The sequence below is a fragment of the Lupinus angustifolius genome, chromosome LG01, assembly GCF_001865875.1.
Source record: "Lupinus angustifolius cultivar Tanjil chromosome LG01, LupAngTanjil_v1.0, whole genome shotgun sequence".
Classification (NCBI taxonomy): domain Eukaryota; kingdom Viridiplantae; phylum Streptophyta; class Magnoliopsida; order Fabales; family Fabaceae; genus Lupinus; species Lupinus angustifolius.
Window position 1 is genome coordinate 20,696,125 of NC_032009.1, and position 25,874 is coordinate 20,721,998.

The 25,874-nt window shown below is 36.0% G+C and overlaps 6 protein-coding genes across 10 annotated transcripts; 3 read left to right on the forward strand and 3 right to left on the reverse strand.

Moving 5' to 3' along the window:
* LOC109353598 (ribulose-phosphate 3-epimerase, chloroplastic-like) lies at positions 38-1,506 on the forward strand. 2 transcript variants are annotated; one of them, XM_019595933.1, is made up of 5 exons: positions 38-175; positions 251-307; positions 585-654; positions 762-849; positions 1,176-1,506. In XM_019595933.1, the coding sequence occupies exons 1-4, from the start codon at positions 86-88 to the stop codon at positions 794-796; spliced, it is 252 nt and encodes an 83-aa protein (XP_019451478.1). In that variant the 5' UTR covers positions 38-85; the 3' UTR covers positions 797-849; positions 1,176-1,506. The 2 variants fall into 2 exon arrangements, with proteins under 2 accessions (XP_019451478.1, XP_019451485.1); XM_019595940.1 differs by having other exon boundaries at positions 1,203-1,506.
* LOC109353615 (NEP1-interacting protein-like 2) lies at positions 1,822-4,140 on the reverse strand. The gene is made up of 5 exons (XM_019595950.1): positions 3,778-4,140; positions 3,163-3,341; positions 2,900-2,983; positions 2,380-2,541; positions 1,822-2,149 (listed from the first exon to the last, which is right to left on the reverse strand). Exons 1-5 carry the CDS (start codon positions 3,875-3,877, stop codon positions 2,027-2,029), a joined length of 648 nt encoding a protein of 215 aa, XP_019451495.1. The 5' UTR covers positions 3,878-4,140; the 3' UTR covers positions 1,822-2,026.
* Positions 4,777-7,468, forward strand: LOC109353626 (pentatricopeptide repeat-containing protein At5g56310-like). The gene is made up of 2 exons (XM_019595962.1): positions 4,777-6,500; positions 6,906-7,468. Exon 1 carries the CDS (start codon positions 4,803-4,805, stop codon positions 6,462-6,464), a length of 1,662 nt encoding a protein of 553 aa, XP_019451507.1. The 5' UTR covers positions 4,777-4,802; the 3' UTR covers positions 6,465-6,500; positions 6,906-7,468.
* LOC109353646 (pentatricopeptide repeat-containing protein At5g61370, mitochondrial) lies at positions 8,186-17,938 on the forward strand. The gene is made up of 2 exons (XM_019595989.1): positions 8,186-9,823; positions 17,927-17,938. The coding sequence occupies exon 1, from the start codon at positions 8,305-8,307 to the stop codon at positions 9,757-9,759; it is 1,455 nt and encodes a 484-aa protein (XP_019451534.1). The 5' UTR covers positions 8,186-8,304; the 3' UTR covers positions 9,760-9,823; positions 17,927-17,938.
* On the reverse strand, positions 9,990-12,178 carry LOC109353656. Of its 3 annotated transcripts, none has more exons than XM_019596017.1 (3): positions 11,653-12,178; positions 10,751-10,850; positions 9,990-10,583 (listed from the first exon to the last, which is right to left on the reverse strand). In XM_019596017.1, exons 1-2 carry the CDS (start codon positions 12,145-12,147, stop codon positions 10,761-10,763), a joined length of 585 nt encoding a protein of 194 aa, XP_019451562.1. In that variant the 5' UTR covers positions 12,148-12,178; the 3' UTR covers positions 9,990-10,583; positions 10,751-10,760. The 3 variants fall into 3 exon arrangements, with proteins under 3 accessions (XP_019451562.1, XP_019451554.1, XP_019451546.1); XM_019596009.1 differs by having other exon boundaries at positions 9,990-10,655; XM_019596001.1 differs by having other exon boundaries at positions 9,990-10,850; positions 11,653-12,177.
* LOC109353635 (formin-like protein 20) lies at positions 13,031-24,833 on the reverse strand. 2 transcript variants are annotated; one of them, XR_002108476.1, is made up of 17 exons: positions 24,608-24,833; positions 23,000-23,706; positions 22,698-22,919; positions 20,162-22,620; positions 19,960-20,083; positions 18,970-19,041; positions 18,201-18,299; positions 17,864-17,905; positions 17,032-17,112; positions 16,899-16,949; positions 16,744-16,825; positions 16,357-16,451; positions 16,208-16,279; positions 15,462-15,578; positions 14,490-14,558; positions 14,341-14,402; positions 13,031-13,863 (listed from the first exon to the last, which is right to left on the reverse strand). XR_002108476.1 is itself a non-coding variant. In XM_019595973.1 (17 exons), the coding sequence occupies exons 1-17, from the start codon at positions 24,678-24,680 to the stop codon at positions 13,712-13,714; spliced, it is 4,584 nt and encodes a 1,527-aa protein (XP_019451518.1). In that variant the 5' UTR covers positions 24,681-24,833; the 3' UTR covers positions 13,031-13,711. The 2 variants fall into 2 exon arrangements, 1 of the variants encoding a protein (XP_019451518.1); XM_019595973.1 differs by having other exon boundaries at positions 14,341-14,407.

Genomic DNA, 25,874 nt, shown 5'->3' on the forward strand with positions numbered 1-25,874 from the left:
CAATTTTTAAGTCGTCTTGATAGTTAGAAAATTGAAGTTGATAATCTTGTTATTGTTTTTGGCAGTGGTTGATTTGGTTTTAATTATGTCTGTAAACCCTGGCTTTGGTGGCCAGAGTTTTATTGAGAGCCAAGTCAAGAAAATTTCTGATTTGAAAAGACTGTGCATGGAGAAGGTATCATGAAGTCACTATATATAATTTTCCCCAATTTTATGTCTTGAATAAACTCTAAATGCCCTCTCTCTCCAGGGAGTGAATCCATGGATTGAAGTGGATGGTGGAGTTGGTCCAGAAAATGCTTACAAGGTGCCTATGCATAATTATATTTGTCTTCCATCCATCTATAATTTAGAATGATCAATAACAAGTATTCTTCCGAGCGGATAGCCGCAACATTAAAAATTGGTAAACAGCTCGATGTGGCATGTTTAAGAGTTCTAATATAGTATACTTCGGCATAGTGTTCCATTTTCTTTTGCGACGGGGAAGAGCATACTGGTTTATTGTATTGGAATGCTTTTTACAAGCCATACGATTCGTTTGAGTTGCAAGACGCACTTTTTAGTATAATCGTTTTTGGCAGGTGATTGAGGCTGGAGCTAATGCTTTGGTTGCTGGTTCTGCTGTGTTTGGAGCTAAAGATTATGCTGAAGGTAACCCCTCTTCCAGATAAAAAAAGAATAGTTTGATTTGATATATTGAGATGCATGTAAATACAAATGTGATGTTGATGATTGCCGTTGTTTTAACTTACTTGTAGCCATAAGAGGAATTAAAACCAGCAAAAGACCCTAACCAGTTGCTGTATGAAATGTCTCCATGGTATCCTATTCATTTTATACTCCAATGTAAGCTGTACATTCCTCTCCCATAAAAGCTTTCTCCATTCAATGTTGTAATATCATTTTTCTGATCGGCTAGTCAAACATCGAAACGGACTGCCAGTGTAAGAAATTATCAAGTAAAATAATCGCAGACATTGCTTATTAGCCTGTTTCAATGTGTAAATTATCATACACTGTTGTACTCATGACTCGTTATTCGCATTTATCTGACTGATGAATACTCAATACTATTAGAATTTAGACTTTTGCTCATGTGAAAATTGCTCAGTCGAAAAAAGAAAACGTAGAAGGTAATTGTCCTCGCCATGATCTCGAGCTTATTCTCATAACTGTTTTACTCTGTTTGAACTTGGCAGACAATATTCATGAGCAAGCAGGCCTTTAAGGCATCATTAAGGTGCATGTGATGCTGTCACTGCTGTCAATTGCTCCTGTCTGGAATTATGCATAAGAAATGAGTCCAAGGCTGCTTGCGGTTGCATTGCGTAGTGCCGTAGTTTATGTATCTCTTGGAGTTTCGGAACCAGTTCAATTCAAGATAAAGCTTTAAACTCTATCAGCTTGTAACTTGTCAATTTTCATCCCAATATAGGAAATCAATTGTACTACTCTTAGAAAACAATGTTCCAAAAAACCAGCTAAAATCATTGTGTTTGTTCAGATTTGGTTGTTTCATTACCCATGTCTATATGGACCCCTTGAAAGATGAATTTTAATCAATTTAAGGTATATTTAGAGTGCAAGTATGTAAATGATTTTCACATTATTGAAATGAATGCCAAATTATTGGTGTAGAGGAATGTGGAAAAGAATTCTCACTGCTCTATTTCCAAGTTTTTCTAATACAACTCATTGTGGAGTATGGGTCATACATATAGTTGGTGGCACATTGTTTGGATTACTCTAAAATATCAGAACATAACTTATGACCAGAGACCTTGTTATATAAAACCAAAAGTTGTTATCCTCTTAAGGTATCTTGAGTTCCAATATCTGAAGAGATACACTAAATTATACATTAAACTAAATAATTACATCACAAATTACAAAGTAGTACAAAATACCAATGGTGAATAATTGTACAAATGCCCCTTCCAACTTCATGGTAATCATAGTCTGCAGGCAAATAAACTAATATACATATATATATATATATATATATATGCTGACATTGAACTAGCTACACACCTTGTCTGCAGACAGGACATGAATCATTCTTGACAAGCCATTTGTCCACACATTTCAAATGGAATGTATGGTGACATCGAGGTAATCTTCTTGCAGTTTCTCCAACTTCAATATCCTGTTAATTTCACTTATCAATGTTACCACTCAAGGGAGATATTCGTTTATTCAGTATCGGACCATCCATATCAGTCATATCAATTCTAATAAGAAATAATGAAGAATTATGACAAGTACTAGTGCAATCAAATGCATCTTGTGGTTATTAAAACTCATGAGTAGATATCTCAAGCAAAACAAGTAAAGTCACCTATTTTTTGTTGTTCTATAAAAGGATTAGGACATCACCTGCAAACATATTGTACAGCATGTATTCTCTGCATTTAGTACTACATGGTGAGGTAACTTGTTCAATGATTCCCCTGACAATCCTCTGGATACTACTAAGCTGTGATATTGGAAATCGTAAATCTCATCGAATCCGGTATTAGCAACACGAGCCTGATCAAACTATAAAAAAAAAAGATCCTATATTAAAAACCAGATGATTCTTATATAGTCTATGAGTTAATAAAATCAATTCCAGAACATGTGACTTGTAAGCAGTAAGCATATGGAACTGGAAGTACTGAAGTAATATAGCACATAGAACAATCAACACAGTGAAGATTTATAGAAGTTCATTTTAGTAACATGTGAATGAAATAGTGAAGATGCTCATCAGCTAATGTAAATGTCCAATAGAAGAAGAAACAGAAAGAGATTCATAGACTATTATACACATCCATAGACACAGTCACACAAAACTATTGCTTTTAAAGGCAAAGATTGGAAGATATATATATATATGTATATGTAGGAAAATTACCTGCAAATTGTAAGCAGGTAAAATAACAGGTGTAAGTGATTCCTCTACAAGCCTTCCACGAACAAGTTCATCTATGAAATGTGCCTGGATTAAAATGATACAGAATCAGTATAAAACTATGATTTAAGACTGCCACTCAGAAAGTACACTTAAGATGCTACTAATGCAAGCATCTCTCCCCTTATAAAGAGCAACTTCAAACTTTTACAAGTTATGTTACTCATAAGAGATGAGGGAAAATCATGAGCAAAATGAGTATGGACCATATATGATGCACCCTGAGAGCTAGTTCGGTCCATAAACAAGAAGTCGCGGGAGGCTTCCAACACTTCCATTGAGATGATAGCCCCAGCAATGGCGCCCAATGAAGTTCCACGGAGAAAACTACTCTTCGAAGCCTTGGCTGCTAAAGCACCAAGTAGAGCTCCTGCAAGGGCTCCAGCTGCAATTGAAAAACACAAGACATGAGACCAATGGAAGCAAACATCACAGCCCAAACAACACTTAAAGAGTGCTGAAACATTCAACTAAACCCAGAAAATTCACCAACCAACCATGATAAGCAAAAGCATATATACCAAATATTATAAACTAACCATAAGTTTCACTATCATTAATTCAAGTCATACAATCAAGTACTTCATAGCAAAAAATAACTAAAATCAAACAAAATTTTGATTTTTGCAGACAACCCATTGATTCAAAAGAAGTTAAAAAAATCAGGTTCTTTTAGGATTCTGTATTTCTATTCCTATCTAACAGCAAGCCTTTTGAATTACACCAAAATCAAAAAGCAAATATAATCAAATCCATGTTGATAATGCAGGGAGAACAGTTTATCACTGAATCTGAATGAAATTAAAATCCATGTTGATTACCAATAGCAAAACAACCAGTGAGAGCTGCAGAAATAGCACATAATATCAATTTGGACACAAAACGAAGCACCCCTGCTCCTTCAATTCCTCCACTTTCCATATGATGAGATAAACAGAATGAAAATATTGTGTCAGTGTTCTGAAAACTACACACCTTGTTGGGTCATAGCTGTGAAAATCTGCACCTACCTACCTCACTCTAATGGTTGAATGGATTATAAGAAGCTTATACTTTAAGGGAAAGGGTACTTATTCAGCAATGAAAAATGTAAGGTGGGTCTGTGATAATAATATAAAAGAATACAACTTTAGATATAAAAAGAAGAATGAGTGATGCATGTTTTGCTAGGACAGGACTTAGTCAATACATTCACGTTAATGATTGGTTGGTTAGCTTGTATATTTCTTGATGCTAAATCTTTTTTTAATATGGCAATGATTGAATCATAGTTTAAGAATCAGAAGGTAAGGAACATTAAAAAAAATACAGCTTTTATCTTTTATGTGTTTCAATTAAGAAAATATTGCATAGTTTTGGATCATCATTAGCGGATTTAAAATCAACTTAATGGATAATTAACTATAAGGGTATGTTATGTACCATTCAAAACTACTTTAAGGTTGATTATCCACAAGCTTGTGTGTTTACTAGAGTAACTGTCCCACATAATGTGCCACTTTAACTACTATCGCTTGTGATTGATTAAAAAAATATGTTTAAGTTTAAAATTTAATAATTAAATAATTTTATGACCAAGAGTGAAACAGTAGTACATGAAGTATTATGAATGAAGATCAACTGTCCTATTTTTTATGTCTCATTGTGTCCTCAGTCGATTGAAAGTTGTCACTTACATGAAAATATATATATATATATACAATGATATTTTTATATCATTTAGTAACATACCATTGGTTTGAGACATATAGACATAAATTTTTTGGGACAGAAGATACTAATTAGAAGTATTACACTCTCTTGGGACACAGAAGATTTATCTTTGAAGTTCGATGTTTATCGAAATATGTGTAGCAATCGAGGTTTTCAACAACACGTGTTCTCTCTATTGCAGAGCTGCAACAATATAAGAAATCTCATTCAAATCCACACCCAAATAGTCCTCAATGGCCTCTCTCAAAAGAACAACATTCTCTTCAAGCTTCTATCTTTCTATGTATTTTCTGGTCATCTTCAACATGCCCTCAAACTTTTCTCTAAAATTGATAACCCAAGTACCACACTTTGGAACCAGATTATTAGAGGCTATGCTAGCACCCAAATGCCTTGGAAATCTGTGCTATTTTATAAACAAATGGTTTCAGCTAAGGGCATCCCTGATGGGTTCACATATTCGTTTCTTTTGAGTGCATGTGCGCGTGGTGGGTTGATAAGAGAAGGGGAACAGGTTCATGGGGCAATTTTGGTAAAAGGGTATTGCTCTAATGTGTTTCTGGACACAAATTTGGTTAATTTATATGCTGGGAGTGGTGGTGTTGAGAAAGCACGCAAAGTGTTTGATAATATGAGTCAGAGAAGTGTTGTTAGCTGGAATTCTATGCTTGCTGGGTATATTAGATGCTGTGATTTTGATGGAGCAAGAAGGGTTTTTGATGAGATGCCAATTAGGAATGTTGTGTCTTGGACGACCATGATTGCTGGGTATGCTCGGAATGGGCAGTGTAAACAGGCTTTGTTGTTGTTCGGTGAGATGAGGAGAGCACATGTGGAATTGGATCAGGTTGCATTGGTAGCAGCTTTATCAGCATGTGCTGAATTAGGGGACCTGAAGTTGGGAAGATGGATACATTGGTATGTTCAACAGAGATTTGTTGTTAGGAACCAGCTGCAGCCTTTGGTGCGTTTGAGTAATGCACTGATACACATGTATGCCAGTTGTGGAATCATCGATGAAGCTTATCGGGTGTTTACCATGATGCCTCAGAAAAGCACTGTGTCTTGGACTAGCATCATCACTGCTTTCGCAAAACAAGGCCTTGGGAAGGAAGCCCTTGGTATGTTTAAGACTATGATAAGTGATGGTATGCGAGTAGATGAAGTAATAAGACCTGATGAAATAACCTTCCTTGGAGTTCTTTGTGCTTGCAGCCATGCAGGATTTGTTGATGAAGGACGCCAAATTTTTGTGTCCATGAACCAAACTTGGGGAATCAGCCCGACGATTGAACACTATGGATGCATGGTTGATCTCTTGAGCCGTGCTGGTTTCTTAGACGAAGCATGTGGACTTATTGAAACTATGCCTTTAAAGCCAAATGATGCTGTATGGGGAGCCCTTCTCGGTGGTTGCCGAATACACAAGAATTCGGAGCTTGCATCAGGAGTGGCAAACAAGTTAATAGCCGAGCTCAACACGGATCAAGCTGCAGGGTATCTTGTGCTCCTGTCGAACATATATGCTTTTGCTAAAAGGTGGCAGGATGTGATTACTGTGAGACAGAAAATGATTGTAATGGGTGTTAAAAAGCCTCCAGGTCATAGTTGGATCCAGATTAATGGAGTTGTACATGATTTTGTGGCTGGTGACATGACTCATAAGCATTCATCTTTTATCTATGAAATCCTTTATGAGATCACCAAGCAAACCCATCAGGAAGGTTATGAACCAGACATAGCAGATATAATGTTCTTTGACATGGACACAACCGTTCCGACCGAACCGTTCTGAAATATTGCACATCCTCATTCAGATCAACATGATGCTTTTGACTTGGCTTCACTTGGTGCTCAAATAATAAGAGGATCCATTCAGTCAGATATTCCCATGGATGAAAAAATGCAAGAGTCACCTATTGTGTCTACCCTGTCTTTAGAGTCTCATGCTACGAGTTGTTGTTTTAGAACCTGATGAGATATTTATTCCTCCTGTCGGTACATCCCTTGTTCCATTTTTGTGTGGCAGTAATACTGTAATACGATAGAATTACGGCACAACGGTTTCCCCTCTCAGCTTCATTGTACTGGTCTGAAAGTAAGGTTTGGCAGTAGCACAAAGTTTGTTGATCAACAGATCAAACTGGACTGCCACAGTTGAATTTTGTGGTTGATCCATCACCAAGTTTATGTAAGGTTCTTGATGAATGTGACAATGTTGCAAATCTGGTAGCAGTTCTGATTGGAGGCCCGTTGTTATCAGAAAAGATGGCTTCTTCAACTATCCTTCTGTCAGCAAGATTGATGCTGCAGAACAAGGATCCTTGTTTGTGCTCTATAATTTTTCATCCTGTTCAATCCACTAGAAATGACATATGAACCCTGAACCTTTTTTTAAAATGGATTGACAATGTTCAAAAGGGTTTGAGCTTCAATTTGGTGCAAAACAATGAATGAGCTTCAATTTGGTGCAAAACAATGAATGCAGGAGAATACAAAGTTACCAATCACAACACAGGACTGTATCAGTGGATCAGCCATCACCATCCATTAATTAAACAACATAGGATTTGGTATCCATTTGTATAGGCTCATATAGGCTATATCTCACAATGGTTCGATTCCTAAGAATAGCCATTGTTGAAAGGGGCATCCCGAAAAAGATTAACTCCTTACCTAATATAAAAGAAAACTACAAAAGTTATTTTTTGAGGACCGTGAAAATATAATTTCTCAAAATAGCTGAATTTTAGTTTTCGTGTAAAAATCTAACACACTTCATCCTTGAATGAAACTTTTCCTTGGGAAATACTTTTTCCTTTTAGCATGAGGATATATACCATCTAATATATGAATCTTTATCATCTGGATCAATATTTTTTATAAATAAATTTAAAGATAATTTTACATTAAACTGAGTAAATCATCCTAAAAAATGAGTTTATTACATTTAATTATTTCAAGGTTAGAATGATTAGAAAATATGTTTTATGTTATCATGAATGAATACCAATAAGACGTTGGTCAAGTAATGTAAGACACAATATATTCTCAAAGTCGAGGGTTTGATTTGGATAGATAAACATTAGATCAATATCTTGTCAGTAAGTATATGTATATATAGAGAGTGAAGATTCACTTACTCCATAATCATCATTGACTACCAAACAAAGTAATACAAATCAAAGAAACATGACATTGATGGTGCATAGATTTTAAACTAATATTTTTTTTTTTACACAAATCAAAGAAATTGTGGTTTTTTTTTAAGAAAGCTTTTCATTTTCTTATATTCTATTCTTCTCAATTTCTCTTTGGAATATTGAAAAGCATAGATGCATGCAATGGGGGCAAAATCTCCTTCGTTTAACGAAGCTATGATGTGAAGCTGCTCCATTTCATGGTTTACGGATTAAGCAGGCACATTCGTTCTCCTCTTCATACTTGTCGCCGCAAAGCACTAACGTGACTTTCATTCCTGCAACTAATTCCTTCGCTAGAGAGTCATTAAGCACATGTAAGCAAATATCCACACTTAGATGAAGCTTTTCATGGAATTGATTATCACATAAACTGTGTTTCTGCAAATTTCAAGTTACTTGTGACGCACATTACGTGTTTGATAAAATTCTCCAATGAAATTTAACATGCTAAACTCTGTGTGGAAACGCTCTTGGCTTAAAACTATCAGATTTTCAGACTCCTTTTACTCCACATTGCTTCCAATATCTACAACTCCTCAGTTGGAAGAACTCTGCAGCATTGTCACGAGCAATGTCGGTGGACTAGATGATCTGGAGTTAAGTCTGAATAAATTTAGAGATTCTTTAACTTCCTCTATTGTAGCTCAGGCTATTGATTCTAGTAAGCATGAGGCACACACTAGAAGATTGCTCAGGTTTTTCTTATGGTCTAATAAGAACTTGAGTTATAATTTGGAAGACAAGGATTATAACTACGCTCTACGGATTTTTGCTGAAAAGAAAGACTACACAGCGATGGATATCTTGATTGGAGATCTCAAGAAGGAGGGTCGAGTTATGGATGCCCAAACCTTCGGCTTAGTAGCCGAGACTTTGGTTATTCTGGGGAAAGAAGATGAGGCATTGGGTATTTTTAAGAACTTAGAAAAGTATAAGTGTCCTACAGATGAATTTACAGTTACTGCTATCATTAATGCTCTTTGCTCCAAAGGGCATGCTAAGAGGGCTGAAGGGGTAGTTTTGCATCACAAAGATAAGATTAAAGGCATAATGCCTTGCATATATAGAAGTCTTGTTCATGGTTGGTCTGTGCAGAGGAATGTGAAGGAAGCTAGGAGGATTATTCAAGAGATGAAATCAGATGGTTTTATCCCAGATTTGATATGTTACAACACATTCATCAGGTGTCTTTGCGAACGGAATCTTAGACATAATCCTTCAGGACTTGTGCCTGAAGTTTTAAATGTGATGATGGAGATGAGGACTTATAAGGTTCTCCCAACCTCAATAAGTTACAACATATTGCTTTCATGTCTAGGGAAGACAAGAAGAGTAAAGGAATCTTGTCAAATACTTGAATCAATGGAAAATTCTGCCTGTGCTCCTGATTGGGTCAGCTATTATCTTGTGGCAAGGGTGTTGTTTCTGAGTGGGAGATTTGGGAAAGGGAAGGAGATCGTGGATCAAATGATCGGAAAAGGTGTGGTACCAAACCATAAGTTTTACTACAGCTTGATTGGTGTTCTATGTGGGGTTGAAAGGGTGAATCATGCTCTTGAATTGTTTGAGAAAATGAAGGCGAGTTCATTGGGTGGTTATGGACCAATTTATGATGTGCTCATTCCAAAGCTTTGTAGTGGTGGGGATTTTGAAAAGGGAAGAGAGTTTTGGGATGAAGCCACATCTATGGGCATCACTCTTCAGTGCTCAAGGGATGTTTTGGATCCTTCAATAACAAAAGTTTTCAAACCTACCAGGCCAGAAAAAATTAGCCTTCTGGGCAGTTCAATAGCTGAATCTCCAGAAAAAAATAAAAATTTTGGTGGGAAAATGAAGATGAGGAAAAAGCCTGCCAAGTCTGCTACAATGAAGAAGAAAAAGAAGTAAGGTAATCAGTAGCAACTTAATTCTTAAGTTTTGTCCTTCTCTAGCCTTGTATGTCTTAAAACATGTTTGGAAGATATCACAAGTGCCAAATTAAGGGGGTGTTTAGTTTTTTTATTTTCATTTTCAGTTGATGTATTTTCATGAACAATTACAAAAAATTATATCTTCTTTTCATTTTGTGTCATGTTTTCAAACTAAGTTATACTTATGGACATGGCTCCTTTTCCTTCTTCTTCAACTGCATGTGCTTCCCTCATACATAGTTCACACCTTTCAGGAGATAATCCAATAGAATAACTAACATAAACATCATATTTGTGATACTTTGCCCTGATCAACTTCCTAAGTCCATGATCCTGAAAATGTATAACCTGAAGCAACTGAAATTTGGTTCAATACTTGGTCATTAAAACATGCTTGCTTATTTCGTGAGATACAGCTGAAAATCACAAATTGGAACTGATTCTAAAACAAAAGAAACAAAAAGAAAAACTAAATGCTTCAGAGTCTTATTGCCTAGACCATGGTTTTGGGTTCTGAAAGATACAACCTTAAACAAGACCAGGTGGAGCTACTATGATAACATCAAGGGCTTGAACAAATGCAATATGTGCTGAACAATCTGAGCACGGTGAACCTAGTTAAGTAACCATGAGAACAGTTAGAGAGTGCTCTGCTACTTTTCTTGCTTTACTTCTGTGATTCCCTCTTATTCATTCATGAATCATGAGGAGTTGAGGACTACTCTTAATCTTTTGCCTGATTATAATATAACCTCAAATCTGGAAGTTCATTCGTCAGCTAGTACCGTCGATGCAGTCACTCTGCTGTAGCAGAACATATGTGCCCAAGAATCACAATTAGTTCTTCAGTCAATTTACAATGTGCCCAGCAACCTACAGAAGGCGTGCAAAATTTACAAGTAGTGATATTTTAAAATGATAAAATAGATTAGATAGCAATTGCAGCAATCGATGTTAGAGCTCTTAACCCTCAGCTAATCAATCCACAATTTTTGCAGCCAAAGCTTTGTGACGAGCTATAAGTATTTCATTCATTTGCGCAATCTGGTGCAAGAGTTTGGCAATTATCTGGAAAAAATGGAACCAAAAGTTAGTGAATGACACCATAGCTAAGAAGGAACTGCTAAAAAAATGCATGCCTTCCATTAATGAAACAATAGAAGTCAGACAAAGACAGGCATATTATAGAGAGTCATTCATGCCTCAATACATAACTCTCATTGCCTCATTTCCATTCAATGTTAAGACAATGGAGCCGAGCAGAATGTAATGACTTCTGAAAACCAGCAGTGCCTTTTTCCCCGGGTGCACATCTGCTGTGTACCACAATGAGTGTCACTTTATATGCCACGAGATTGTGATTAGTTGAAAAAGATGTATTTAAATTAAAATTTAATTATCAAGTATTCTATCTAAACCAATCATAGTTAATGGATGTGCTCCCTTTTCCTTGGGCTAAACAAAGGTCAGATTATTTTTTATTGTAACTTTTCATCCTATTAATGAGATTTGAACTTTCAAACGGGTTCAAAACAATGAGTGCATGAGAATATACCCAAAACCCGGCCTAACCTAGCCTGTTTTCACCCCTAATCACCATCAACTAATTAAACAAGGGGTTTATGTCTATTTGTATATGCTTTCATAAAAAATCTACAAAACTGATTTTTTGAGAAGCTTTAAAATATAATTTCTAAAAAATAATCTGAACTTCAGTATTTCGCGGCTTCTGCATTTTTTTAGAAATCAAACCAAACAAATGTGTAAGTGCAAGATGTAATATTTTTAATTAAATTAATTATAAGAAAAAGTTGCAGTTGAGCATTATAACAAACACATGAAATGCAAGAAATGGAGAATGCATTATTACCTCATCTTTTTCCTTAATAATATTCCTGAGACGAATTTCATTTCGTTTGAAGTTCCTCTTCTTCCTCCACTTCCTAACCCACCACCAAAACCGCATCATTATCCAACACAACATTACAACCACACCAGCCGGAACCCCAATTGACGAAACTACCCTTCTCTCGGAATCACAATTTCGAAATGATGAAACAATGGCATAAAGCTTGGAGCGCAAGATGTGGATTCCCAAACTCATCCACGCCACAAAATCAGCGCCTCTACGAAGCTGAGAATTGAAGGGTGAAAGTGAATCAGAATCAGAAGGGGAGAAAGAAGAGAAAGAGGATGAAGATGATGGAGAAGATGTTGATTCTGGAATGGAGTGGTGATGAGAGAAGATTTGAAGGTTTTCGTGGTTATTTGGTGGGAAAACGGAAAAATCATTGAAATCTCGGATCAGAACCATTGAATTGGGATTGAGAGGATCATCATCATTATCGGAATCATCGTCTTTCATTTTTCTTCATTCAACAAAAAGAGGGAGAGACTCTATGCTTCACAACACAACATAGTGTTCACCTTTAATAGCATAACATTTTAGAATATTTATTGGAGTTTCAATTAAGTTTACTATTCAAGCAATACAATGATATTTTCAACAACAAAAAAAGAAGCTATAAGTTTATATTAAAAAAGATTTTTAAATCCCAAAGTCATAAGTTTAAAACTTTATTATAAAAAATGGGATTTTTTTATTTATAAAAATATTAAGATTCAAAGAACTAGATTTAAAAAACATGTATTTATTCATTTTCAATACCATGTATACAGTGTGATATAACCTAACACTTGTTAGTTGATGTCAAGTATTTTAGGACAAACATTCCAATGGAGATCACCTGTCCCAAATAGTGTTTTACTCTATGTCCTAAACCAATCAGAGCACTCTATTATATTACTTTTAGCTCTTAAGATTTTTATTTTATCAACTTATTAATATATGATTGGCTTGACACAAAGAATGAGACACTATTGTGACATATGATCCTAGTCCCAAACATTCTTAGCAACCTTGTAGTTTGTAGGGTGTAACTCATTCATCTACCATTTGTATTCAACAAACTCATCTCTTATTCTTGTTCCTACTCACACATTCCTCCAAAACCCACTTTCAGTTTCTTCTCCACTACCTTCTAACAACATCCTCTAATTCATCTTTACCATGCACATGTACACTCCTCCTTTACCCTCAATGGCACTACAACATGGGAATAGAAAAACATTTTAATGTGCTTCTGCCATTGAGTCTTCAACTTCTTATTTTTCTATAAAACTCTTTACACAATTACACTCAAATGTTATTACAGTTCGAAAATATTAAATTCCATGAGCTGAGACAATTGAATGTAACAAAAACATTATACCCATCACTCCAATACTTATTATTGTATTTCAAACTGAAAAAAATGAAACTAGCATATCTAGCCTGATCTATTCTTCACTTATACTACACTTACAATACTGTGACTTGATATCTATATCTCTTAACCTGACATATCTGCACAACATTCTCTTGAGGGTACCTACCAAAATCTATCAAAAAGGGAAACTAATTTCTATGTTAAGTGACAAAGTATTGGATCCTAAGAAAGGTTAAGAGCTTTGTCTAAGGTTTCATAGTACTAGTGTTGGACTTCATTGTTTCTAAAATCCAAAATGCATCTGCTCTGGTACCACAAAAAATATGCTCTACTACAAAATTTCTTTTTTAAATATCGGATCGATGTCTAAATTTAGACTTTCCAGAGTAGTCTGACGTAAAAAAATCAATTGGCGATATAAATCTGATTCAACAGCATGCCATCAAAGAATCAACTCCTAGGCCTGTTGTGTGTTCAACAGTCCGAAGATGGCAGGCATTTGTTATTCCAGCTCAACTGTTCAGCTTGAAATGCTAATTTTCGCGTAGTCATATGGAAAGGGAAGACTTCTTTACTGGTTACCGAAGGAGCTTACATGGGTAGTTTCCTGCTCTTCATCGAGAGCATGATGTCAAAGCGATGGAGCGAATAACCCAATTGTCAACTATCTTTTGCACTCTTCTTTGTCTTACCCTTGGCCTTCTCCATATTAGCCTCATTTTCAGCTTTCTTCTTCTCTGACTCTGCTAGTTTGCAATTCTCTTCATGTGCTTTCCGAAACAACCTCACAAAATTTAAGAGAGTTACCGTAACTGCAACCATAAAACAAGTAACAATAAGAAGTTAGCTTGAGCATTATACAAAAAATAAAAGAACATATAAGCACCTTTTCCAAACATAGCAACAGAAACATTCTGTAAACTTTCTTTTGCTTAAACAAGGATCCAAGGAGGACAGGGTTTTCTATCAATTGAGCAAAACTTACTACCAGACCTATCACTTCGAAGAAAGCTTTGAAGTAACTCGGTGCAGATTCCATTAGAAACATTAAGAACTTAAACTCACTTTCCTTATCCATAGACAACATAACCACACTTCTAGATCAGCAAAATTTCTAGGTAATACACATATGATCCAGCTACAAATGCAACAGGCCATGAAAGTGTACTTTCCACATAAACATCAGTTAAATGAAGTTAATGAACCATAATATGATAAAATAAATCACCAGTGAGAATACCGATGCATGTCACTCTGACAACATGAATAAGTTTTAATCCACAACTTACCTTGCTCAAACGGGCAGCGAGCAGGATCCTCGCCAAAGTATAGTGCAAGTTCATCTGCATTTCTACCCTGCTCACAGACAAATTACACAACCTTATTATCTCTATATTTATGCATAATGTATGAAAACATGGTTAAGCATATTACTTACCACCACAGAAAATAGATTTGTTAGAGATGCCAACTCGGACTCAGCTACATCTATGAAACCTTTCAATGTCTGAAATGAACATTGGGAGTGAAAGAAAGAAAACAAGAGTCAGATGATATCAGCCAGATAACAAACCATAAATGCAAATGGGAGGAGTTATTGGAGAATGTTGTAGTTTGCAATTGTATGGTCTATTTGATTGATGAGAAACGAGGTATTATTTCAAGGAAAGGAGGCTAGCTATATTCAAATTATGAATGTGATCCAGATTGGATAGTGGCAGTGGTTCAAAGCTGGTATTGGAAATAATGATCTTCTTTTCGCACAATGGTGCATTGATTCGTGGTCTTGAATTTTGCCTTATTGTAAAAATAGGATTTGATTTTCATTGTAATCCTTTTGTATGTGGGTAAGCACCCCTTGTGCTCCTTTAATACAATCTTATGCTTAGCAAAAAAAAGGAATCAGGTCCGTCTATCTAACATGATGGAAAAAAATAAAACTCTCCTTAATATCCGTTTGACATATAATCAATGTGTGAGCAAGATTAAAGAAACATATGTAGATTAATATTTTTCTCCTAGTCCTATCACCAATGTTAAAAAATGAACGGCTAATAGACACACTCTTCCATAATCATTTCACCATTAGAATTTAAGTAAAGCCGAGCTGGTAAGAAAGTATGCTTACAAGCCAAAAGCTTAGACAAGAAAACAACAGGAACCAATGAGATACATGAAGGTTATTGAAGGATATTGTTGTTTTCCTGTCTAAGCTTTTCGCATGTAAGCATACTTTCTTACCATGTAAGCACCATTACTTTAATTATTGATGATACATGCTGTAACTATAGTCAACTACATTCATGATGCAGGAAAACCAGTATATCAACATTCTGTCATTTTTTTTGTTTTTTTCTCACTGATATAAAGAAGAACTAAGAGCCTGACATAAAAAAAAGAAGCTAAACACCTTACGGAAAACGTCGGACACAGGTCCATCATTTACAGATGCAGCAAGCTCCTGTTTAACCTTTTCTAATCCCTTGATTATTGCCTGCCTCTCTTCTGTTAATGACTTCAATTGTATCTGCATAAAGGGGGGTTCCAATCAATACACATTGTAATCCCATTAACTAATACCTTTTCGCTAAATGCATATAAACACTTTAACTTTTGACCCTTGAGTAAATTAGGAATGCAGTCAACCCACTATTCAACATATATAAAATAGCCCCGCCATCCATTACAAGTACAAGAGACAGAAATGTGGGCCAGATGACTAGGGATTTTGCTGGTACTTGATGAACTGTGTGCTTTAGGTGAAATTTCACTTGATTTTCTGAATATTGGTAATTGCATTTTCGATTAAGATTTCTAAATTTGTGCACTCAAGGAAGAAAGGGAATATTTCCACATAAACTTTAAGTGGATTACAACAACTGAAACCATAGGTGATAATGGCCAAAGTTGAAGGAGGTTATTTGCACCTGCTCAAGTAATGACAGTGTTAAGTAAATTCCCACTTTCATTTAACACATGTTCCCGAAGTCCCGTGTGATTTTTTGGCAGGTAAAGGACACAAAATACAATATGACTATGCTAAAGTTATGAGATTGTGCCTCCAATGCCGAGCTTTGATGAAACTAGACCAATAAACCATGATGGCAATGTACAGTTGACGTTTTTTACTGTAAAGAACCAAAAATAGATCATCACCTTGGTGGAAGGTTCCAGGCTAACAAGGTCTAGGCGAAAATCAAGGAGTCTAGGCGACTTTTCAGCAAGGACCTAAATCCAAAATAGGAAAAAACAGTAAGTGACCAAATGATATCTTCATTTATTTCTATTAGTATTGACACTTATACCTTGCAAAGATAATGCATTAGTGTCATCGTATTGTTAGTAGCACGAGTATCAATGAGCTTTAAGAGACTATCCAATTTGAATCCAACTGCAGAACCTGCACGAAATTAAAATATTTGAGATATTTACCTCCTAAACTAGCATTTTACATTAGGAAAGACCTAACAAAACCACAAAGGAGTAAAAATATGAAGGGCCAGCCAGTGACTATCTAAATGTTAATAATAGAGAGAGCTGGAACCATATTTGTTTACTTTGGCTGGTTTCGAGAATCGGCTTCTTCCAAAATCTTAAATTGTAAGGTAAAGGCAGTAAAAAAAATTAGCGAACACTCATTACATCTAATAATGATAACGGGTGAGGAATTACGACAATTAAAAAAAACTCACCCCTTGCTGTTCCTTGATTCAATGTATTACCTAAAACAAGAATTTTCTTCATGATCTCCTTCAGTTTGACAGAATTTCGGACCTATTACCGAGAAAAATGCAAGGTCAGAGAGATACAAGCAACACAAGGTTTATTAGTGTCATAAGCAAAGCACCTCTTCACAGGCAGAGTTCACAGTGTTTAAACTCTTCTTAAATTCTGTGACCTGCATAAAGAGGAAAATATGATAATAGAAGCACAAGGCCAAATTCACAAAACATTGAGAAAAGTTACCGACACCACCAAACCTGAGACCCAAACTGAATCTTGAAAGAGAATATTCTTAATTTTGATTCTACCCGTGGCACCTTCATCAACTCCAAAAAAAACTGAAAAATCACCAAATATATATAAAAAATATGATTATATATGTGTGTGTATCATATAAGAGGATCCTAAATTAACAAAAAACATAAGAATTGGTCAACAACCCAACATCTAAAGGGAAAGCTGCATTTACTTAAATTTAAGCATTTACATAACCAACCAGGCACCAGCAACGAAATTGCCGTATACATTTCCTTTTTGACAACTAGATTTCTTACCAACAATTTTACCTGTTGTTTGTTATAATCAAATAATATTAGATTCACATTCAAAATTAAAGTCTTATTTAATTGACCAATTAGTGCTTGATCTCCTGAGCCAACAATTTATACCCAGAGCTCCACAATTATTGAATTTCAATTGATATTACACCAATTGTTTATTCTTAAAAAGAATTTGCGCCTCCTTCTGGCAATTGGTGACATAATTTCTTCATCGTTCCTCACGCCTCCCTTCCAGATTTTAAAGCAAGCAGTGATGGGTAGCCAAAGCACCTTTACAGATAGCTTTATCTTTATTGTGCATTTAAATTTCCATTCAAATCACATGGGAATGTAACTCCATCATTAGTGCAGTAAATAGAATTTTACTCTGAAAACAGCTTAATCATCCTTCATGTAACTTCGGGAACGCCGAAGCATGAATCAGTTATGGTTATGCGACAAAAGACATCCCATGTAATTCTATATGCTCACATTTTTCTGTTAATAACGATCTTATATAAGGGTGTGACTAAAATAAATCATTGCACACCTGTTCACACTTCCCCAAATTCTCCTTGTCACCTGTGTATCCCTAAATAATCATAAACAAGAGAAATCAAAACTAGAAAAGCAAACAAATCAGTGTAAAAGAACGCATTCCAGTGTAACAGAAGATGTCAGCCACGAGAACCCTTAGAATCTATTTGCGAGTTGGTTATTGGACGACAACGGAGATAAGGAAAGGCTTCAGAGCCATGAAATACAATTACGAAATGGCTCACAAGTCCTTCCTTTCCCTTTCTTCTCATCTAAAAACCAACTCTCAAACAGACCCTTAAGTGCCGAAACAAGATTTTAAGAAGTACGGATAAAAAAATAGGCTTCACCTTCAAAAGTTCCATCTCCTCTTTGGAAGGACAAAACTTAATCAGGTTATCCACTTGATCAACATCTAATACTGACTCATCCATAGCCAGTACTGCAGCCTGCAAATATACGTTTTAACATGTTAGATAATAGTTACCACTATCAACGGCCTTTAGTATTAACTACACACTATAATAAATATTTCAAGAAACATCCTCAGTGCAAATAAAAAATTTCACTGCCATGTTTTTTGTTGTTGCAAAAGAGTACTTTTCATTATAAGATATCAACAACAACCAAACATTAATTTCACTAGGTGGGTCGAGTGAATGGATCGAACGATGTCATAATACTTTATCATAAATTATGTTCATTGACAAAAAATTGATCTTTAAATATTTCTTAATCGTTTCACCTACGGTTTTTCTTGGCCTCCATCTTCTTCTAGAAATTGAACTTAACCTCCATTTAATCTACTATCCTTAGTGGGGGTTTCTACCAGTCTCTTCCAAACATGTCCAAATCACCTAAGAAATGATTCTACCAGCTTTCTACAATAAAACTTGTGTGTGTGTATGTTTGATTCTATATATAGTCGATCCTAAGCCCAGATAGAGGGTGAATGTTGTGTTAGGCAGTCGATGCCATCGATGGTCAATTTAAAACCCATTGAATCTCTATGATATCAATCGACTTTTCATTATAAGATACTTTAGCTTAAAAATAAAACAAAAAGCAAAAAACAAACTATCTTGCATAATTTTCAAAATTGCTAATATCGAAGCTTACCATCATATCAGGAAGTGGCATCTTAACCTTAGCGAGCATAATTTCAGTATTATTTGCCCTCTTCAGGTCAATCTACATTCAATAACACAAATACACAAGTTATTGATCAGTTATTGTGGAAATACCAAATAAATGAGTTTTTGAAAACTATTGGCTTTAAACTTTAAACACTAACAGCCAAAAGGCTGCACCATTATGCACTTCACAATTCATTAATTTTGAGGTTTCAGACTTTTGATTTTTGGAACACAAAAGAGATAGTAAAGATATTTAATCAATATGGTCAACAAAGCTTAATCCGTAATGTAGTCATGTTCGACATTTTTATTGACATAATAAAACTAAGGAATGCATACATTGTTCACCCCCAAAATAATGTAACTGGTCATTCAAGTTAGATCACAATGAAGCTGACTTCTTTTAACAAATAAATCATCAAATATACAAACAAATGGTATTTGATTGCAATCTTAATACAATTTTAGTTTTGAATTTAAGAAGCCTTTGTGATCATGTTGAAATACACTTCTACAAGTAAAGACCGAGAGGAAGTTTGTCAACCCACAAAGCTAGTTTAGATTCTATATCACTCTGTTTACGATGAAGTAGTAACTGATATAAGCTCAGGTTATTTTATAACTAATCTATTTTATTTTCAGCGTGATTACGATTTGTTTGGATATGATCAGTAGGCACTTCTAAGACCAATGTAAACAAGTAGGAGCTCAATGTTCGCACTTGTTAGTGTAATCCTACGACAATAATTAAAATGGAATACAATAAAACGAACTTTATATTAGTTTTTTTTTCTAGAACTAGTTGTAGCATAAAAATGGAGTAGACAAGAACTATTTTTTAATGTTTTTTCACTTTTTTGTTCTTATCAAACACTTATTTGGCAAACACTTCCTAAGTGAAAACCATAAAACACTTCAATTACATGGGTTATGTCGAATATAAAAATTGAAGAATATTAAGATAGAAGAATACCAAGCGGACTTTGTCTGTTTTAGATTCAAGAGATCTACGCCGCGCTGTTGTTTTAGAATGAGCAGGTTTTGCAACATTTGCAGAGAAAAGCTTCTCTAACTCTGATTCATCAAACTCGGGTGCACTAAGAGACAATGTAAAAGCAGTGAATACAAAACATAAGAATATAGAAAGCATAGTGTAAATGAATGAGAGAAATTACATATAAGGTTCTGCATGTCTTTGAAGTTCTTCCCATAAACTTCCTTGCAAAGCCCTTGTAACCTTACTCCAATGTAGAGGCTTGAAAAGGGATCTCTTGGGTGACATTGCACCAGCTCCTGCCGAGCGTGAATATCCACCACGCCCTCTCAATTTTAGATCACCTCCAACATTTGCACCTTTGGCTGGAGGTGCACCACCAGGAGGAGGAGGCGGTCCTCGACCACCAGGATGGCGTGGAGGAGGTGGTCCTCGACCACCAGGCGAGGGCGGAGGAGGTGGGGCTCTAGACATTGGAGGAGGTGGTGGTGGGGCTCTAGACATTGGAGGAGGTGGAGGTGGTGGTGGTGGAGCTCTACTTAATGGAGGAGGTGGAAGTGGAGATGGAGCTCCACTTAATGGAGGAGGTGGCAGCGGTGGTGGGGGAGCTTTACTAAAAGGAGGTGGTGGTGGCGACAGAACACTGCTGTAAGGAGGGGGAGGTGGTGGCGGAGGAGCTTTACTGAAAGGAGAAGGTGGTGGAGCACTACTATAAGGAGGTGGAGGTGGAGGCGGGGGCAGTGGAGCTTTACTAAAAGGAGGAGGTGGTGCTAGTGGAGCAGCAATTCTATAAGGAGGTGGAGGTGGTGGCGATGGGGCTTTACTAAAGGGAGGACATGGTGGTGGTGGAGTAGTACTATAAGGAGGTGATGGTGGTGGTGGAGGTGGTGGCGGTGGGGCTTTACTAAAGGGAGGAAATGGTGGTGGTAGAGTACTACTATAAGGAGGTGGCGGTGGTGGAGGTGGGGGCGGAGGGGGTGCTGATGGAGCTTTATGTGATGCAGTTGGAAGTGGTGGAGAAGGAGGGGGAGAAGTCCTATGTGTGGAAAATGTATGCAGAGCGGGAATTCCACGCTTTGGAGGAGTTGCTGCTGATGTTGGTGTTGGAGAAGGAGGAATCGATGAAACTTCGTACCTTGGAGGAGGCAATGGTGGTGGTGGAGGTGGAGGAGTGGCTGTTACAGTAAGCACTTCAGAAAGTTTTGATAAATTTTCACTGAAGGATGAGGAAAGTGGAAGAGAACCTCTACTCTCTTCAATTATGGCAATTGATGAATAGACAGACTTCCAAGAAGACGGAGAAGGTAGACCACTCCCTTTATTTTGCCCAAAAAATGAGGATGGAGGGGGAGGACGAGAAGTTTTAGATTGTAAATTCGCCCCGACTTTTTGTTCAGTAAATGATATTAAAGTTGGCGGTGGCTGAGGTGCAGTAGATACCTTTCCACCTAAAGAGGAAGATGGTGACACTAGTGGCGATGCCAGGGCAAGAGGTGATGCATCATCCTGTAATGATAAATGTTCAAAAGCATCGAAAGAAGAGTTTCTGGCAGGGGATGGAGGCGGAGGTGGAGGCGGTGGAGGAGGCCGTAGCACTTTCTCTGAGCTCACTTCTTGTGTTTTACTAGCTGACTGAAGAGATGTTTCTTTAATTGACAGTAACGATGATGGTGGACAGTTTGCATCTGCTTCGGGTACTATGTGGCCTGAAGATTTTGATGTGGCCACCTTACGACTTTTCAGGTAATTTGTCATGTCGATAGAAACAGCAGGAGCAAATAAAGATCTTCCTTTGAAATCTTCCATTTTCTCCTTTGAAGCAATACATTTTGGCAGAGCAGCTGGTGCATTATTAATCCTTGATGGCGGGTAATAGACATGCATTGAACTTGTGTAAGAACCTTTGTTAGAAGGAACCCACCTAGTTACTGCATTCGGCTTAGCTTGTTTTACCTGAAAACTTTGTGATTCTTGCTGTTTAATCTTCGGTTTTGCTGAAACTGTATCTCCCAAAGGCCTTGAGTTTGATGGAAGTTGTTTCTTTGTAGAAGATAGACGTAACTTACCAGATTTAAGTCTGGAAAGAGCAGACATCTGCTTCGCAGCCTTGGGATCGAATTCCATTTCTGTTGCTTTGTCATCTTCGTCATATTTGTTTTGCTCAAGTGTCAATTCCCCATGCACGTCGAAGGTGACTTCAGTTGTTTCCAGAATTTTACTAGAAGCCAATGCAGTAGAATTTGACTTATTTTCTCCTTCATCCACAGCAATGTCTTTCACTGCATCATTATTTGGATCCACGCTTTCGTTGATCCTGTACTTCACATCATCAACAAATATGTCTTTCACCTTAATACCAGTATCCATTTTGTCAACCTGTTTGTTATTCCCCTCATCTAAAGCATGATGGTCCACCTTCTCTTTCCAGGCCTCGTTATAATTTCCGTCGCCCACTGCATTGTCATGGAAAGCAAGAGAATCATACTCCTCCTTTCCTTCTCGTGCATCAATTACATTGCTGAAAATATCTGCCACTTGATACAATTTCTCAGATGAAACACTTTCAGTCTCATTTGCATCTTTACTCACATCGACTGTGGTTAGATCATGTATAACAGCATCATTATCCAAAAAAAGCACCTGATACAGATACGAGTATACGTTCAACTCCTACTCCTTCAGAAAATGGATTTTGCAAAAGAATAAAAATAACTAACCTCTGCTTTGAAGTCCTTGGGAAATTGATCCTTTGCATACCACAAAATATCAATGTCATCGCGGTTCAGCATCAATATATTTGACTGCACAAATGCAGTATGGAACATGACTCTAACCATCGTCACCTCACGATTAAAATCTTCATTTAAATGTATGCACTCAAGAACAACATCCCCTTGAACATGACAACGGATATCAATTTTCACGAGCATACACTCTGCCTGTGATTAAACTTTATTAAGAAGACATTTGATCAAATTAATTCACAATTCAGTATCATTAGTTTCAATTTATACAACACCTGTGAGTAATGGTGAATATGTTTTTTGGATTTTGGAGTTGAAAAAATAAGCTTTGAACTTCTTCTATTGGCAGGTTTCGAAGGGTCTGGACCATAAACACGTACGACAGGCCTGCAACCTTTTCCTTCATCAAATGATGGAAGATTTTTAAGAATCATACAATCCAAATACAAGGGTGTATCTGATGGGGGCCACTCGGAACCCAAATGTCTCCTGGAAATATACCGAAGATATCTTAACTGAGAAGGTTGCGGGTTCAACGGAGTTAAAAGGTGGAAAAGTTCTCTGGGGGCTTGCTTGTAGATCATTTCAAGAGTCTTCTGCTCCACAGTGTACTGTTTCCGGTATAACAGAAGACCTGCTAGCATAAACGCCAGCATGGACCAACCTCCCCTTTCACAATGCATCAAAAGCATATTTTGTTGCCCCTCCATAGACAACCGGCTTTCACTTGATCGAAGAAAGTGATGGATCACCTCCAAAGGAAGAAGTGGACAACCCTCGTATTGCCGAGGATATTCCACCACTGTCATGTCATACTGAGAAAGTATGTCCGATATTTGGCTGCGTTTGTTCCCTTCTTTGAAGTTAAATACCGTGAAAGAAACATCTGGGAAGTGATCCTGAAGCTGAGCCACAATTCCTCCCATATAAGCTCTGTACTCATCTTCATCCAATACAACATTGGAGAAGCAGCAATCAAAAACTGAACAAAAAAACAGAGAAGTCCGGAACAGTCAGTATTATGGTAAAGCAGGTGGAGTGTACATATGTTGTCTCACACTTAGTGTCACTCCATGTGTCATGACCTTGTGATTTGTTGAAAAAAATATATTTAAGTTAAAATTTAATTTTTAAGCATTTAAAGCTTATGGCACATGGAGTTGCACTGATTATGGGACAGAAGACGTGCTCCCACGAGCATGGAACTAGATAACCGGATCACAACTTCAAAATCCATGTTAGTATTAAGTTAGAACCTAAGCATAGAGAAGATGATTTTTTTTAATCTAGCAGGGCTCATCAATTCGTGAAATAACCAACCACTGTGACTCAAATACTGCTTTGTTTTTCTGTATTCAAGAGAAAATAAAAACTTATAAGTTCACATTGTTGTGGTAGGGTCAACATCTGTACCACAAGAGTCACTTCTATGTTGCACTTCCTCTCGTTAGTTGAAAAATATATATTTAAGTTTAAAATTTAATAATAAAGTATTCTATTGATCAATCCAGTGAAAGTGTCACACGAAGTGGCACACTTTTTTTTTAAAGAGAAGATGTGCTCCCTTTGTGGTACATTGTCATCGATGGAGATCACATGTCTACAACAATGTCTTATTCTCTATCCCAAGTCAATCACATATTGACATATGAATAAAAGAAAAAATTTAAAAACAAAAAGTAATAAAAAGTAGTTTGATTGGCTTGGAACAAGGAGTGACCTAAGTACGGGTGATCTCTATCCACATTTCAATAGGCATTGCCTTTAAACATTAAATGAATACCAAAATGCTCCAAAATCCACTGGCCCTTAGCTTAATATATATATATATATGTATGTAGAGTTTGAAAGTAAAAAGAAGTAAGGAAGGTGAATAAGCATACCATAAATTTTGTGAGAGATTTGAAGAAGATGATTGGGGTGCTTCCGGTAGAACAACTTTGTGAGGAGTACCATGAGATGGTGGTGATTCTAGACCAAACCAAGATCAAAACTTTATGTCTCCACCAAACACAATTTAGTAAAAGAGAATGTGGGAATTCATGGAAGAGAAAGCAAATGAGTGATGAATGATGATGATTCAATGGAAAAGTGGAGATAGAGGTACAAGAGTTGAACTTGAAAAGGTGAAAATGAAATGAAGAGAAGATATAAAAAGGGATTAAAGGAAAGAGAGTAGTGATGTAATGTAATATAACAAGAGAATAAAGTATCAAAATATTTTTAAAATTAAACAAAATAATACATATTTTATATTTTTATTGATTGAATCTTATATAATACTAGGAGATATATTATTCTCACCTAATAACCGGCACAGAAGTTTGTTCTCTCTTTTGACTCCTATTGTGTCTTAGATTTGTCTTCAGTTCAGGACTTCATGCAACCAAGTCTCCGTGATTCACCACGTGGCATACATAACGTATATTCATTCTTTGAAATTTGTTTCATATCTATACTATTAATAAAGGGAAAATACAAAATAACCACTCATCATGCTGTAATTTGTATTTTCCTATTTTGCTCTCATATCTTTTTATTTCTACCAAAAAATCATATAATATTATTTTCTTATTTTATCCTTATTATCTTCTTATTTTAAAAGTGTATTTAAAAAATTGAATATTAGACCAATTGAATAAATTCAACCGTAAATTTAGCGCAAAAAATTATATTTGAATTTATAAAATAAAAACTATACATTATAAACGATAAGAAAGCGGGTTGACAGGCACGACAATGCATGTCAACACGCTAGTAAATATAATAATAAAAGGTTATGGTTATTTCCTTATTTTTTTATGATCGATAATCTACTTGGTGATTTGGTATAGATTATATTTTAGTTTTACTTTATCAAAAAATGTAAAATTATAAACTATAGAATTATAATCTGTTTATGTTTCAGTGCCTTACTTGAAAATTGAATATAAACTAATATGTTTTGTTTGGATAAGGTATAAAGAATGTTTTTTACATAGTAAATTATAGAAAATGGTATAAGTTTATTTGTTTATGTTATGATTATTTTGATTGTGTCTACATTATTTTTTAAATATACAATTTTAATATTATCATTAATTATCATATATATTTTTATTATAATTTTTTTAATTAATATTTCATAGCAAATGCTAAAAATATATATTG